This window comes from Rhinoraja longicauda, chromosome 40 (assembly GCF_053455715.1).
Source record: "Rhinoraja longicauda isolate Sanriku21f chromosome 40, sRhiLon1.1, whole genome shotgun sequence".
Taxonomy (NCBI): Eukaryota; Metazoa; Chordata; class Chondrichthyes; order Rajiformes; family Arhynchobatidae; genus Rhinoraja; species Rhinoraja longicauda.
This window is the reverse complement of record NC_135992.1, coordinates 5,422,797-5,439,130: the sequence shown is the minus strand read 5'-3', so window position 1 is coordinate 5,439,130 and position 16,334 is coordinate 5,422,797. Positions and strand designations below refer to the sequence as shown.

The following is a 16,334-nucleotide window of genomic DNA, read 5'->3' as shown; positions in this document are numbered from 1 at the left end:
CATCTCCAGCATTTTGTGATACCTTCGCTTTGTACCAGCATCTGCAGTTATTTTCCTCCACTTCTATGTTTCTGTGTTTCACCTTGTATTTCTCAACTGCTCCAACAGAAGTTAAGCGCACACGGGGTCAGTGGGATACATGGATAAGGCGGTTGCAAGAGCTGTAGAAACATAGAAAATAGGTGCAGGAGGAGTAGGCCATTCGGCCCCTCGACCCAGCACCGCCATTTAATAAGATTATTAAGGGGTTGGACACGTTAGAGGCAGGAAACATGTTCCCAATGTTGGGGGAGTCCAGAACCAGGGGCCACAGTTTAAGAATAAGGGGTCGGCCATTTAGAACGGAGATGAGGAAAAACTTTTTCAGTCAGAGAGTGGTGAATCTGTGGAATTCTCTGCCTCAGAAGGCAGTGGAGGCCAATTCTCTGGGTGCATTCAAGAGAGAGCTAGTAGAGCTCTTACAGCTCCAGAGACCTGGGGGTTTGATTCTGACTACGGATGCTGTCCGAGCGAAGTTTGTGCGTACTCCCTGTGACCGCTCGGGTTTATCCGGGTGCTCCGGTTTCCTCCCACACTTCTGTAAATTGCAAATGGTCCCGAGTGCGTATGACACTGTTGGTGTACAGGGTGAACGCTGGTCGGCAGGGACTCGGTGGGCTGTTTCCACGGTGTACTTCTAATATCTAAACCATAACATGTCACGTTTCTGCTTGCATGGATGGTGGCCAAGTCAAGGGGAGGTCCAGGACCAGGGGCCACAGTTTAAGAATAAGGGGTAGGCCATTTAGAACGGAGATGAGGAAAAGCTTTTTCAGTCAGAGAGTTGTGAATCTGTGGAATTCTCTGCCTCAGAAGGCAGTGGAGGCCAATTCTCTGAATGCATTCAAGAGAGAGCTGGATAGAGCTCTTAAGGATAGCGGAGTCAGGGGGTATGGGGAGAAGGCAGGAATGGGGTACTGATTGAGAATGATCAGCCATGATCACATTGAATGGTGGTGCTGGCTCGAAGGGCCGAATGGCCTCCTCCTGCACCTATTGTCTATTATTTTAAAACCTATTGATCGCACACCCAGCTAGAAACAGACACATAACAAGGTAAATGTTACACATACCACGATGTAGCAACAAGACAAAAAGCAAATAGGTGGAAAATATAACCATGTTTATTCCCAGGCTTTGGACAGTCCAAGCTAATAGCTGCCATCCATCGCCTCCAACACTCCAAAGACGCTTGTAGATTGATTGGCTTTCCATAAGTTAGTCTTGTGTGGGAAGGAACTGCAGATGCTGGTTTACACCAAAGATAGACACAAAATGCCGGAGTAACTCAGCGGGTCAGGCAGCATCTCCGTGGAAAAAGGAATATTGTGACGTTTTCGGGTTGAGATCCTTCATCCGACTGAGTCAGGGGATAGGGAAACAAGAAGTATGAAAAGATACAGAGTAAGGGATCTGCAGGTAGTGTAAGAAAACAATTGCAGATGCTGGTACAAATCAAAGGTATTTATTTCACAAAATGCTGGAGTAACTCAGCAGGTCAGGCAGCATCTCTGGAGAGAAGGAATGGGTGACGTTTCGGGTCGAGACCCTTCTTCAGACTGATGTCAGGGGGGCAGGACAAAGGAAGGATATAGGTGGAGACGGGAAGATAGAGGGAGAACTGGGAAGGGGGAGGGGAAGAGAGGGACAGAGGAACTATCTAAAGTTGGAGAAGTCAATGTTCATACCACTGGGCTGCAAGCTGCCCAAGCGAAATATGAGGTGCTGTTCTTCCAATTTCCGGTGGGCCTCACTATGGCACTGGAGGAGGCCCATGACAGAAAGGTCAGACTGGGAGTGGGAGGGGGAGTTGAAGTACTCAGCCACCGGGAGATCAGGTTGGTTAAGGCGGACTGAGCGAAGGTGCTGAGCGAAGCGATCGCCGAGCCTGCCAATGTAAAGAAGTTGACATCTAGAGCAGCGGATACAACAGCTAGAGAGGGATCTACAGGAGTCGCTGGCTCAGAAAGGCAGCCAGCATTGTCGGGAGACCCACACCACCCTAGCCACACACTCACTTCACCCCTGCCACCGGGCACAAGGTACAGGAGCCTGAAAACTGGAACGTCCAGGTTCAGGATCAGCTTCTTCCCTACAGCCATCAGGCTATTAAACACTCCAACCTCCAAATAAGCTCTGAACTACAGACTTGGGGGCATTGGTTGTCTTTTTGCACTGTGTGTGTATGTGTGTGCGTGTATGTGGGCACGTGCATAAACATGTGTGCACACGTGTGTGTGTGTGTGTGTAAATGCATGTGCAAGTGCATGCATGTGTGTGTGTTTCCGCGTCCATGTGCTGGTATCATGTTCTCGGGTTTGTTTTATGTGGGGGGTGGGCGGGGGATTCTTTCTTCAATCTCTTACCTTGCCGGAGATGCGATTGATTTCCGGATCGTATCTCGGCCGCTCTGTGGCCTGACATCATGGAGCTGGCGGCCTTGCTCGAGACTGACTTTGAGCCCCACTGTGGGGACGTGGACTTACCATCGGAGCCTGCGATCCCTTGCCATCGACGCCTGAGGATTTCACCATCGAGGAGCTCGCGTTCTCGGGTAGAGACCGATGTCGGGAAGCTCCAAAGATGCAGAAGGTTCGACTAGCCCCGAGCTGAGACCCCCCCCCCCCCCCACCCATGCTGAGACCCCCCCCCCCCCCCACCCATGCTGGAGCTTGATCGCCCCGACCACCGGCTACGGGAGCCAAGATCGTCCCGTCAACGGAAGGCTCGAGTCCCCCGACCGCTGGAGGGCAAAGAAGGGAAGAGATTGAACTTGTTTTCGCCTTCCATCATAGTGAGGAATGTGGAGGAGTCACTATGGTGGATGTTCATTTTAACATGTATTTTGTTGCTTTTTATTGGTATGACTGTACGGCAAAACAAATTCCTCGCATGTTGCAAAACAGACCTGGCTAATAAAGTATGATTATGATTATAATTTGCCTGGAGGAGGTTGCAGTGAAAGGAAGGCGGTGGGGCATAGAAGGAACACAAACATTTGAAAACATGGCAGAATGCAGATGATTCCCAGACCCGCTGGTTTCACACCTGCATGAATGTTACACCAAGCATAAAAACCACAAAAACCATCCATGGCACGCGTATAAACTTTCTGCTTTTACTTGAGAACACTCAGTTCATTCTCATGTAGCTATAAGCATTTCTCAAATAACTCTCTCAAGTCGAATTTCTCTTTGAAACAACAAAAAGGTGATTTTTACAGGTTTTTCTGCAGGGAAATGGTTCGAGAGAACTTTGGGATGGTTTGCTGTGCACCTCAACAAATGGCAAGTCTTCCTCCTCTTGATGAAGTCTTCGCAGGCAATCGAGTGAACGGATCGACTGGTGCATAGGCACACAATGCTGGAGTAACTCAGTGGGACGGGCAGAGTCTCTGGAGAGAAGGAATGGGCGACGTTTCGGGTCGAGACCCTTCTTCAGACCAGCATCTGCAGTTCCTTCCTGAACACGGGTGCATGGTGGCTGTGGCTTGTGTACAAAACATAAATATCACATCGTGAAGACACGACACAAAATGCTGGAGTAACTCGGCGGGACGGGCAGCGTCTCAGGAGAGAAGGAATGGGCGACGTTTCGGGTCGAGACCCTTCTTCAGACTGATGTCAGGGGGGGGGCGGGACAAAGGAAGGATATAGGTGGAGACAGGAAGATAGAGGGAGATCTGGGAAGGAGGAGGGGAAGAGAGGGACAGAGGAACTATCTAAAGTTGGAGAAGCTTAGGGTCGAGACCCTTCTTCCGACTGAGAGTCAGGGCGGAGGGAGACGAGAGATATGGAAGGGTAAGGTGTGAAAACGACAGATCAAATCTTCCATGACCCTCTCCCCTGACTCTCAGTCTGAAGGAGGGTCTCGACCCAAAGCATCACCCATTCCTTCTCTCCAGAGATGCTGCCTGTCCCGCTGAGTTACTCCAGCATTGTGTGACTATCTTCAGTATCATATCCAATCAGTTTGCTATTTTAGACGCACTGTCCGTGGTTGATGAAGCTTAATGTAGCTTTTTCCTCGCTCTGCCGCCTGCCACTTTTCTCCTGATGCCCAGCGACTGTTCTGTATCATCATCGTCGTCGTGTCTCCTCTTCCTCTTATCCCCTTGTTCTCTCAGCTCCTGGAGAAAGGGATCAACATCAATCGTTACAACATTTAGAGTGGCAGTGGTAGAGTTGACAATAGACGCAGGAGGAGGCCATTCGGCCCTGCGAGCTTGTACGCACAGCCATTCAATGTGATCATGGCTGATCATTCTCAATCAGTACCCCGTTCCTGCCTTCTCCCCATACCCCCTGACTCCGCTATCCTTAAGAGCTCTATCTAGCTCTCTCTTGAATGCATTCAGAGAATTGCCCTCCACTGCCTTCTGAGGCAGAGAATTCCACAGATTCACAACTCTCTGACTGAAAAAGTTTTTCCTCATCTCAGTTCTAAATGGCCGACCCCTTATTCTTAAACTGTGGCCCCTGGTTCTGGACTCCCCCAACATTGGGAACATGTTTCCTGCCTCTAACGTGTCCAACCCCTTAATAATCTTATACGTTTCGATAAGATCTCCTCTCATCCTTCTAAATTCCAGTGTATACAATCCTAGTCGCTCCAGTCTTTCAACATATGACAGTCCCGCCATTCCGGGAATTAACCTAGTAAACCTATGCTGCTGCCTTACTCCGGCTGCTGCCGCTTCCTCCCACACTCAAGACGAACAGGTTTGCAGGGCAATTGGCTTCGGTAGAAGTGTAAATTGCCCCCGATGTGTGTAGGATAGTATGGAATGTTTCCGCGCTGTACCTGTAAACCAAACTAAATACAGCAGTCACTTGCATAGGAAGGAACCGCAGATGCTGGTTTAAAACCGGATAGACATAGAAAACTGGAGTAACTCAGCGGGTCAGACGGCAGGCATCTCTGGAGAAACGTCACCTGTTCCTTTCTTTAGATTATTTTTAGATTTAGAGATACAGCGCGGAAACAGGCCCTTCGGCTCACCGAGTCCACGCCGCCCAGCGATCCCCGCACACCAACACTATCCTACATCCACTAGGGACAATTTTTACATTTGCACTGTCAATTAACCTATAAACCTGCACGTCTTTGGAGTGTGGGAGGAAACCGAAGATCTCGGAGAAAACCCACGCGGGTCACGGGGAGAACGTGCAAACTCCGTACAGACGGCGCCCGCCGTCGGGATCGAACCCGAGTCTCCGGCGCTGCATTCGCCGTAAGGCAGCAACTCTACCGCTGCGCCACCATGCCTTTTCTCCAGAGATGCTGCCTGACCCGCTGAGCTGAGCAGCCACTTGCTCCTGAATGCAATCACTGGCCCTGGCGTGAACCAGTTTGTGGATGTGCGGCCACTTTGAGCACCTGTGATATGGCCTCCTACACTGCACGTGGGTATTGCATCATTTCAATCTGCAAGTAGAATTGCTGGGGTTCATTCATTAACATCGCCGAGCACGTCACAACTGAGTTCAATTTCAACTCTTGGCGGCATGGATCGAGAGGACGCGAAGATGGTGTTTCCACTCGTGGGAGAGTCTAGAACCAGAGGGCACAGCCTCAGGATCAAAGAACATACCTTTAGAGAGATGAGGAGGAATTTCTCTCGCCAGAGGGTGGTGAATCTGTGGAGTTCATTGCCACAGACGGCTGTGGAGGGCAAGTCATTGGCTATTTTTAAGGCAGAGAGGGATAGATTCTTGATCCGTGCAGGTGTCAGAGGTTATAGGGAGAAGGCAGGAGAATGGGGTTGGGTGGGGAAGATTAGTTCAGCCATGATTGAATGGAGGAGCAGACTAGATGGGCCGAATGGCCTAATTCTGCTCCTATCACTTATGACCTTATGGCCAAATCAATGGGCATTCCAAAGTCGGAGATGGACAGATTGTTGATTAGTACAGGTTATGGGGAGAAGGCAGGAGAATGGGGTCGAGAGGGTCAGATAGATCAGTCATGATTGAATGGCGGAGTAGATTTAGATTTAGATTTAGAGATACAGCGCAGAAACAGGCCCTTCGGCCCACCGAGTCCGCGCCGCCCAGCGATCCCCGCACATTCACACTATCCTACACACTAGGGACAATTTTTACATTTACCCAGTCAATTAACCTACAAACCTGTACGTCTTTGGAGTAGACTTGATGGGCCGAATGGGTCCAATTCTGCTCCCACAACCTGTGGACCTAATGATCAGTGAACTGTTCCAGCTGACTACAGGCCCACCACTGGCAGCTGAGGTGGGGATAAACAAGGTTTTGTATAAAATTCAGATGTCAAAGCGTCTTGTTATTAAACAGTCCCACGCAAGAAGCGGAGGAATAATAAAATCACCTTCCCTGCCAACTCAGTGCCGTTTAACCTACTCAAACGTGAATCAACTCTTCCTGATGGTGCCCTGAAAGGCAACTACTTCCATCAACATTGTACATAACTAGTGAAGAGATTTAATTAAAAACATTCTGTACAGCCACAAGTAGGAATGGTACCAACAACGGCTGAAAACATTCCTGTTTCTGGAGCACATATTGTACCCGGCCTGCCTCCTCTTGTCAGTATATATAGAGTAGCCAAAACCTCAAGCGTCACGGACAAAAATATACACACACACACACTTGTCTTTCCACACCACCTCAAAACATAAATACATTTCCTATCACTAAAATTAAAAAGAGTTTGTTTGCAGTCTTCATTGAGGATGGGGGGTAATCGCTACCAGCTGTTGCGGTTGCAGCCTCACAGCGCCAGAGATCCTGGTTCGATCCCGATCTCTGTTGCCGCCTGCGTGGGCTTTGGACGTTCTCCCCGTGACTGCGCGGGGTTTCCCCGGGGTTAATTGGTTGGTTGCCCCTCGTGTGTGGGGGGTGGATCAGGAAGTGGGGTCATGTAGAACTAGTTTGAACAGGTGATCGATGGACTTTGGACGCGGTGCGGAAACAGGCCCATCGGCCCACCGAGACCGCGCCGACTAGCGATCGCCCCGCGCACCAGCAGCATTCTACACACGAGGGACAATTTACAAATTATAGAAGACAATTACTTCTTCTGCTCGCACAGCCTAAAGTTGTAGGCCGAGGGTAGACATCCAGGCCAGGGCATCATCAGTTGCTGGGTGGATGGCCTTGATGCCACCAGAGAACAGCCTCAGTGAGCAGTCATTCACGTGGGATGTGTGGGATGGTCTGGTCTGGATATCCGCAGTGGCAAGCAGGGCTGTCTGTCTGCCATCCCCCACTTGTGCAGGTGATGGGCTGTTCTTGCATGGAGGGTGTGGATCCTGTTCAGGGTTAGCCATTGCTTGCGATGGAGGTCACATCCCGGTGGGTTCACTGTGTGGGGTCTGTGATCACCTCTCCGTCGTGGGTATTGGCATCTTTCCAGGCTCTGTCTTGGGGGGGTCAAAGTCTTCCAGGGATTTGGCTGAAGACCAGAAGGTTTTGCGGGACTTCAGGCGCATGTTGCGCCTCAGAAGGCAGTGGAGGCCAATTCTCTGAATGCATTCGAGAGAGAGCTGGATAGAGCTCTTAAGGATAGCGGAGTCAGGGGGTATGGGGAGAAGGCAGGAACGGGGTACTGATTGTGAATGATCAGCCATGATAACATTGAATGGCGGTGCTGGCTCGAAGGGCCGAATGGCCTCCTCCTGCACCTATTGTCTATTGTTGGGCAGATTGTTCAAGTCAGCGTGAATGGGGAGGTCAGGGTTAGCCTCGATGGTGCAATTACTCTCTAAACCTGTACGTCTTCGGAGCGCAGGGGGAAACCGGAGCACCCGGAGAAAACCCATGCGGTCACGGGGAGAACGTACACACACCGTACAGGCAGCGCCCGTGGTCAGGATCAAACCCGGGTCTCTGGCGCTGTGAGGCAGCAACTCTATCGCTGAAGGACCTTGTGTCCGAGCCGCGTCTCGAAACTAAACTTCAACAGCTTGTCGTATTCCTGACAGGCAGACACAAAATGCTGGAGTAACTCAGCGGGACGGGCAGCATCTCTGGAGAGAAGGAACGGGTGACGTTTTGGGTCCAGACCCTTCTTCAGACTCGACCCAAAACTCCACCCCGTTCCTTCCCTCCAGAGATGCTGCCCGTCCCGCTGAGCTACTCCAGAACTTTGTGCCGATCGTCGGTTTCAACCAGCATCTGCAGCTCCTTCCTGCACACTTCTCGTCTTCCTGCAGAGTGGAAAGAATCACTGGCAACACTGAAGTTCATCCCCCAGTTGTTCAGACGCCTGAATCGAGTGGATAATTGGAACAATTTACAGGCTATCAGGGAGTTAAAATGAGTTGCCAAAACAAGGAGGGCTAATCAGAGATTCCACTCACAGACTGACATGATGTCATGGCCCCACTTATGGCCACCGGGGGGAGGTGAATGTCTCAGTTGACGGAGAATTCACCAGCGTGTTTTTCAGTGAAGCTATCAACAACACGAGCAGCAGAATCGAGTTACATAACGGGCACATTGTCTGCACTTTGTCCCTGAATGAACTTCTGCAGGAGGAGCAAACCTCAGAAATGTTGTTTTGGACCCAGTTGTGAATGTGGCAGAGTCCCAGGCAGCAAGCGTGGCGTTTATCCGCGTGGGCGTACCGATCCATCCAGGCCGTTCCAGGCTTGGCACCAAACTATAGACAATAGACAATAGGTGCAGGAGGAGGCCATTCGGCCCTTCGAGCCAGCACCGCCATTCAATGTGATCACGGCTGATCATTCACAATCAGTACCCCGTTCCTGCCCTCTCCCCACACCCCCTGACTCCGCTATCCTTAAGAGCTCTATCTAGCTCTCTCTTGAATGTATTCAGAGAATTGGCCTCCACTGCCCTCTGAGGCAGAGAATTCCACAGATTCACAACTCTCTGCCTGAAAAAGTTTTCCTCGTCTCTGTTCTAAATGGCCCACCCCTTATTCTTAAATTGTGGCCCCCGGTTCTGGACTCCCCCAACATTGGGAACGTGTTTCCTGCCTCTAAAGTGTCCAACCCCTTAATAATCTTATACGTTTCGATAAGATCCCCTCTCATCCTTCTAAACTCCAGTGTATACAAGCCTAGTCGCTCCAGTCTTACAACATATGCGCAACAGTCTTTCAACTAGAGTCATGCAGCGTGGAAACAGGCCTTTCATCCCAACTTTCCCACACCAGCCAACATGTCCCATCTACACTGGTCCCACCTGCCTGCGTTTGGCCCTTATCCCGCTAAACCCGTCCTATCCATGACCCTGTCCAAATGTTTCTTCAACGTTGGGATAGTCCCAGCCTCAACGACCTCCTCTGGCAGCTTGTTCCATACACCCACCACCCTGTGTGTGAAAGGGTTACCCCTCAGATCCCTATTACATTTTTCCCCCTTCACCTTAAACTTTTGTCCTCTGGTCCTCGATTCAATAGACAATAGGTGCAGGAGGAGGCCATTCGGCCCTTCGAGCCAGCACCGCCATTCAATGTGATCATGGCTGATCATTCTCAATCAGTACCCCGTTCCTGCCTTCTCCCCATACCCCCTGACTCCGCTATCCTTAAGAGCTCTATTTAGCTCTCTCTTGAATGCATTCAGAGAATTGGCCTCCACTGCCTTCTGAGGCAGAGAATTCCACAGATTCACAACTCTCTGACTGAAAAAGTTTTTCCTCATATCATATCATATCATATATATACAGCCGGAAACAGGCCTTTTCGGCCCTCCAAGTCCGTGCCGCCCAGCGATCCCCGTACATTAACACTATCCTACACCCACTAGGGATAATTTTTACATTTACCCAGCCAATTAACCTACATACCTGTACGTCTTTGGAGTGTGGGAGGAAACCGAAGATCTCGGAGAAAACCCACGCAGGTCTCGGGGAGAACGTACAAACTCCTTACAGTGCAGCACCCGTAGTCAGGATCGAACCTGAGTCTCCGGCGCTGCATTCGCTGTAAAGCAGCAACTCTACCGCTGCGCCACCGCCGCCCATCTCAGTTCTAAATGGCCTAACCCTTATTCTTAAACTGTGGCCCCTTGTTCTGGACTCCCCCAACATTGGGAACATGTTTCCTGCCTCTAACGTGTCCAACCCCTTAATAATCTTATACGTTTCGATAAGATCCCCTCTCATCCTTCTAAATTCCAGTGTGTACAAGCCTAGTCGCTCCAGTCTTTCAACATATGACAGTCCCGCCATTCCGGGAATTAACCTAGTGAACCTACGCTGCACACCCTCAATAGCAAGAATATCCTTCCTCAAATTTGGAGACCAAAACTGCACACAGTACTCCAGGTGCGGTCTCACTCGGGCCCTGTACAACTGCAGAAGGATTCACCGACTCTGGGCACGAGACTGTGTACATCTGTGAATTGTTTCGTTTGGAGATACAATAGCCGACTAACCTACAAAACTGCACGTCTTTGGAATGTGGGGGGGAAAACCCACGCGGTCACGGGGAGAACGTGCAAGCTCCGTACAGACAGCACCCGAGGTCAAGATCGAGCTTGGGTCTCTGGCGCTGTGAGGCAGCAACTTTACCGCTGCACCGCACGCTAAATCTCTGGTCCCCTAAGCCCGTGCCGATCAGCGATCATCTGCTAACGCCAGTTCTCCCCGACACCCTTTACAGAAACCAATTAACCTACAAAACCTGCACTTCTTCGGTATGTGGGAGGAAATCCAGAGTCACGGGGAGTCACGGGGAGAACGTGCAAATCCACACGGGGAGAACGTGCAAACTCCGTACCGACAGCACCCGTGGTCAGGCTCAAACCCAGGTCTCAGGCGCTGCGAGGCAGCAGCTCCAGTGTAGTTTAGTTTAGGGATACAGCGTGAAAACTGGCCGCGCCAACCAACGATCGCCCGTGCGCCACTTCGATCCTAGACACGGTGGCGCAGCGGTAGAGTTGCTGCCTTACAGCGAATGCAGCGCCGGAGACCCGGGTTCCATCCCGACTACGGGCGCCGTCTGTACGGAGTTTGTACGTTCTCCCCGTGACCTGCGTGGGTTTTCTCCGAGATCTTTGGTTTCCTCCCACACTCCAAAGACATACAGGTTTGTAGGTTAATTGACTGGGTAAATGTAAAAATTGTCCCTAGTGTGTGGGGATCGCTGGGCGGCGCGGACCCGGTGGGCCGAAGGGCCTGTTTCCGCGCTGTATCTCTAAATCTAAAATCTAAAGCCAATTGAGCTACAATCCTGCACCCCTTTGGGATGTGGGAGGAAACCGGAGCACCCGGAGAAAACCCACGAGGGTCACGGGAAGGACGTGCAAACGGCGTACAAGGCAGCACCTGTGGTGAGGATGGAAGCCGGGTCTCTGGCGCTGTGGGGCAGCAGCTCTACTGCTGCTACAGTTGCACAGGTTGGGGATTCCACTCTTCAGGCCCCTCAGCCTTTCTCCACCCGAGGCTGGAGAACCAGCACTGCTGCTCATAGAGGGGACTGGCGTGGGGGGGGGGGGGAGGTCGCCAAGAATGAACGGGGCCATACAGTGTAGCTTTTGTTAATTCAATCTCAGATTGGTATGTCGCCCAGCGCAGGCAATGTAAGCTGGCAACATCAACTTGGCATCGATGTTGTTTGGACGGGTACTGGATACCAGGATGACGATCGCTTCACACCGGCTGCCATCACGACCACTGGCACCTTTCCCACACGCGGTGGCTGTACGGGTTCAGAGTGTGGAAAAAGGAACTACAGAGGCTGCTTTAAACCGAGGATAGACACAAAGAGCTGGAGTAACTCAGCAGGACGGGCAGCATCTTGGGAGAGATGGAATGGGTGACGTTTTGGATCGAGACCCTTCTTCAGACTGAGTCGAATTCTGCTCCTATCACTTACAAACAGACCGAGTCCGAAGAAGGATCTCGACCCGAAACGTCACCCATTCCTTCTCTCCAGAGATGCTGCCTGTCCCGCTGGGTTGCTCCAGCTTTGTGTCTCTCTCTGGATTCAGAATGCTCTCAACCTTTGCACAGTTTCTCCTCTTGCTGGATCCTGGGGTTGCCAGGGGGTTCAGCTTCCACGGTCGCTCTCCACATCGCGCACCTCGTCCCGCCATCCAGGAGCAGGGCTGCCACCGTGACTGGGCAAGGATTCGGCCCTGTCATCCCTGGTCAGAAGTGATAGGAGCGGAATTGGACCCATTCGGCCCATCAAGTCCACTCCGCCATTCAATCACGGCTGATCTATCTCTCCCTCCTAACCCCATTCTCCTGCCTTCTCCCTGACACCCGTACTAATCAAGAACCTATTTATCTCTGCCTTAGAAACATAGAAAGTAGGTACAGGAGGAGGTCATTCGGCCCTTCCAGCCAGCACCGCCATTCATTGTGATCATGGCTGATCATCCACAATCAATACCCCGTGCCTGCCTTCTCCCCATATCCCTTGATTCCACCCTGCAGAGCTCTATCTAACTCTCTTTTAAATTCATCCAGTGAATTGGCCTCCACTGCCCTCTGTGGCAGAGAATTCCACAAATTCACAACTCTCTGGGCGAAAAAGTTTCTTCTCACCTCAGTTTTAAATGGCCTCCCCTTTATTCTTAGACTGCGTGGCCCCTGGTTCTGGACACCCCCAACATTGGGAACATTTGTCCTGCATCCAGGATTCCTGCCATAAAAACATGCAAATGGCTTGGCCTCCACCGGCTTCAGCCTTTGCATTCACACTACATGAACTGAATAGTGACCAGAGGCAAGTTCCCTGCAACTATCCACCTTCATATAGAGAACCGGTCATCCTCAATGCAAGGTAAAATGGACAGGCACAAAGTGCAGGAGTAACTCCGAGGGTCAGGCACCATCTCTGGAGAAAAAGGATGGCTGACCTTTCGGTTCCGGGACCCTTCAAGGCCGCAGTCGAGTCGCTGCCTCACAGTGCCAGAGACCCGGGTTTGTTCCTGACTACCGGTGCTGTCTGAGTGGCGTTTGCATGTTCTCCCTGTGACTGCGTGGGTTTCCTCCCACACTCCACAAAGACGTGCGGGTTTGTAGGTTAAATGGCTTGTGTACATGGTAAACTGTGAGCTTGTCCACTGAGCCTCTAAAGTCTAAATGTGCGTGCATCATCATCGGCGGTAACTCAACTGTGGACTGTCCTCTTCAGGACGCCTGTGCGTGACTTTGTTTAACGTGGGGAGACTGGTGCACAGACAGCCACCACACGGTCCTTGACAGATCTGGGTCAGGATCCAGTGGCATGGAGTCCAAGACGACTGGGGACCCTTTTCTGCTTCATCCATCCGCCTTCCCAGCCGTTGTGACGCTCCACTGAAGTCAGCCGTCATCCTCCGCCTGTTCCACCATTGAGGTCTTGGTTGGATGGCTCTTTGTCAGGGACCTCCCCCTCGACCTTACCGCCATGGGTGACCCTACCAGGAGCGTGACTCCAGACGACATCGCTCTCAGGATCTCAGGACCCCACAAGCTTCTCCACCACGACAGGGTGACAATCCACTGGACGTTATTCCAAAGATGCGGTCGCCATGTTACGAGGATCAAATCTCCCACCTCCCTGATATCAATCAACCAATGCCCGAGTGTCCCACGTACCTGCCGTGCGATCCTCTGTGCTTCCGACACGCGCTCCACCAACAGCATCACCTCCTCCTCCTGCGTGGGGAACGCCGGCAGCTTCTTCCCGATCAGGTGCTCGATCCTCTGGAACAACTCCACATCATATCTGAAATCCGTCAGCACAACACAAGCCGCGGCTTTTACAGTGTAGGACAATCACGGGACTTTCAGTGACTTTCCTTGTCTCTCTCTCCCCGCCCTTAAATTCTCTGCCCGGGGCTACTATCCACAAGGAGAGGACGGACAAACTTGGGACCGTTTTGTCTGGAACGCCGGGGGTTGAGGGGAGACCGGTGGCGCGGCGGTAGTGAGGGGAGCAACTCTACCACTGCACGGTGGCACAGCGGTAGAGTTGTTGCCTCACAGCGCCGGAGACCCGGGTAATATCCCGACCACGGGCGCCGTCTGTAAGGAGTTTGTACGTTCTCCTCGTGACCCCGTGGGTTTTCTCCGAGATCTTCGGTTTCCTCCCACACTCCAAAGACGTGCAGGTTTGTAGGCTAATTGGATTGGTGTATGTGTAAATTGTCCCTCGTGTGTGTAGGATAGTGTTAATGTGCTGGTTAAGGGATCGCTGGTCGGCGCGGACTCGGTGGGCCGAAGGGCCTGTTTCCGCACTGCATCTTTCTAAACCTGATGGAAGTCTATCCATTTTGAGAGGCATGGATGGAGGCAGACAGTCGGTGGTGCAGCGGTAGAGTTGCTGCCTTGCAGCGCCCGAGACCTGGGTTCCACCCTGACCAGCGGTGCTGTCAGTACAGATCCCTCTTCCCCCCGGCAACGCACACGGTCACGGGGAGAACGCACAAACTCCATACAGGCAGCACCCGTCGTCGGGATGGAACCCGGGCCTCTGACGCTGTGAGGCAGCAACTCTACCGCCGCGCCACCATTGGCTTCTGGAGCCAGTGATACTCTCGTCTCAGCTAAAGGACAGGGTGAGGTAGCGCATAGTTGCCTGTCAATATAGCTGGCATGTGAACTCAGCTCGCCATTGAGCACAAGAGAAGCACATACGTTCTAGGAGAAAAATCAGGCCATTCGGCCCATCAGGTCTATTCTGCCATTCAATCATGGCTGATCTATATCTCCCACCTAACCCCATTCTCCTGCCTTCTCCCCATGACCCCTGAATGGTGGCTATCTCAGTGGTGTCAGGTTAGGTAAAGGGGAAATGCAGTGAGACCTGGGTGTCCTTGTACACCAGTCACTGAAAGTTGGCGTGCAGGTACAGCAGGCAGTGAAGAAAGCTAATGGCATGTTGGCCTTCATAACGAGAGGATTTCAGTATAGGAGTAAAGAGGTTCTTCTGCAGTTGTATAGGGCCCTGGTAAGACCACATCTGGAGCATTGTGTACACAGTTTTGGTCTCCTAATTTGTGGAAGGACATCCTTGTAATTGAGGCAGTGCACCGTAGGTTCACGAGATTGACCACTGGGATGGCGGGACTGTCTTATGAGGAAAGATTGAAAAGACTAGGCTTGTATTCACTGGAGTTTAGAAGGATGAGCGGGGATCTTATAGAAACATAAAACTATAAAAGGACTGGACAAGCTAGATGCAGGACTAATGATCCCAGTGTTGGGGGAGTCCAGAACCAGGGGCCACACACAGTCTTAGAATAAAGGGGAGACCATTTAAAACTGAGGTGAGAAGGAACTTTTTCACCCAGAGAGTTGTGAATTTGTGGAATTCTCTGCCACAGAAGGCAGTGGAGGCCAAATCACTGGATGGATTTAAGAGAGAGTCAGATAGAGCTCTAGGGGCCAGTGGAATCAAGGGATATGGGGAGAAGGCAGGCACGGGTTATTGATTGTGGATGATCAGCCATGATCACAATGAATAGCGGTGCTGGCTCGAAGGGCCGAATGGCCTCCTCCTGCACCTATTGTCCATTGATTCCTCTCTTGGTTTTATATAGACAGTCTGAAGAAGGGTCTTGACCCGAAACGTCACCCATTCCTTCTCTCCAGAGATGCTGCCTGACCCGCTGTTACTCCAGCATTTTGTGATACCTTCTATAATATCACCCTTTGTCCCCCTGCGCTCCAACGAATCGAGTCCCAGCCTGCTCAACCTCTCCCTATAGCTCAGACCCTCGGGTCCTGGTGACGTCCTCGTAACGTTCAGTCGTTCAGTCCCAGCACTGCACTGGCTTCAGAGCTCGGCTGCCCTCCAGAGCTCCGATCATCCATCACCCTGGCTAACCCGGTCTCAAGGAAACCAGACTACATTTGTTCTGGCCTCGTCATCTTCCAGACTCGTGTCTGTTTCAAAAGAAACAAGAGCCCTGGAAACAAGAGACCACTTGAACTGTGGCCGATCTGCAGCTTCGAAAACACACCAGGCCAAACTGGAGCTACGTTGAAAACAAGTCTGTTTTTGATCCACTCTCCCTGCCTCAGGGCAAGGGGAATGGAGTGCACCAATCAAAACCGCCAAGGCCAATTTGTTGGCGCCGCGTTTATAACAACACTTTATTGTCACTCGGCACAACACCGAGCGAAATTTCAGCAGTCACACAAAATACAGCAAAAAGAAAAGAACACAGGACACCCGACCCCAACACAAACATCCATCACAGTGACTCCAAACACCCCCTCACTGTGATGGAGGCAACAAAACTTCCCCTCTCTTCCCCCCGCACCCACGGACAGGCAGCTCGACCCCTACCGAGGCAAACGACACGCACAGCCCCCGCAAGGGGATGGAAGGCCCCCCGGCCGAGC

General features: G+C 51.7%; 1 protein-coding gene across 2 annotated transcripts in view; it reads right to left on the bottom strand.

The window, feature by feature from the left end:
- Positions 1 to 2,717: 2,717 nt before the first annotated feature.
- Positions 2,718 to 16,334, bottom strand: part of ddx47 (DEAD (Asp-Glu-Ala-Asp) box polypeptide 47) — a 39,710-nt gene continuing 26,093 nt past the window's right edge. For both annotated transcript variants that reach the window (XM_078430816.1, XM_078430815.1), the window contains 2 exons: positions 13,581 to 13,710; positions 2,718 to 4,168 (listed from right to left, as the gene is read on the bottom strand). In XM_078430816.1, coding sequence (XP_078286942.1) covers positions 4,049 to 4,168; positions 13,581 to 13,710 — 250 coding nt within the window. In that variant the 3' untranslated portion in view covers positions 2,718 to 4,048. The remainder of the gene's footprint in view (positions 4,169 to 13,580; positions 13,711 to 16,334) is intronic.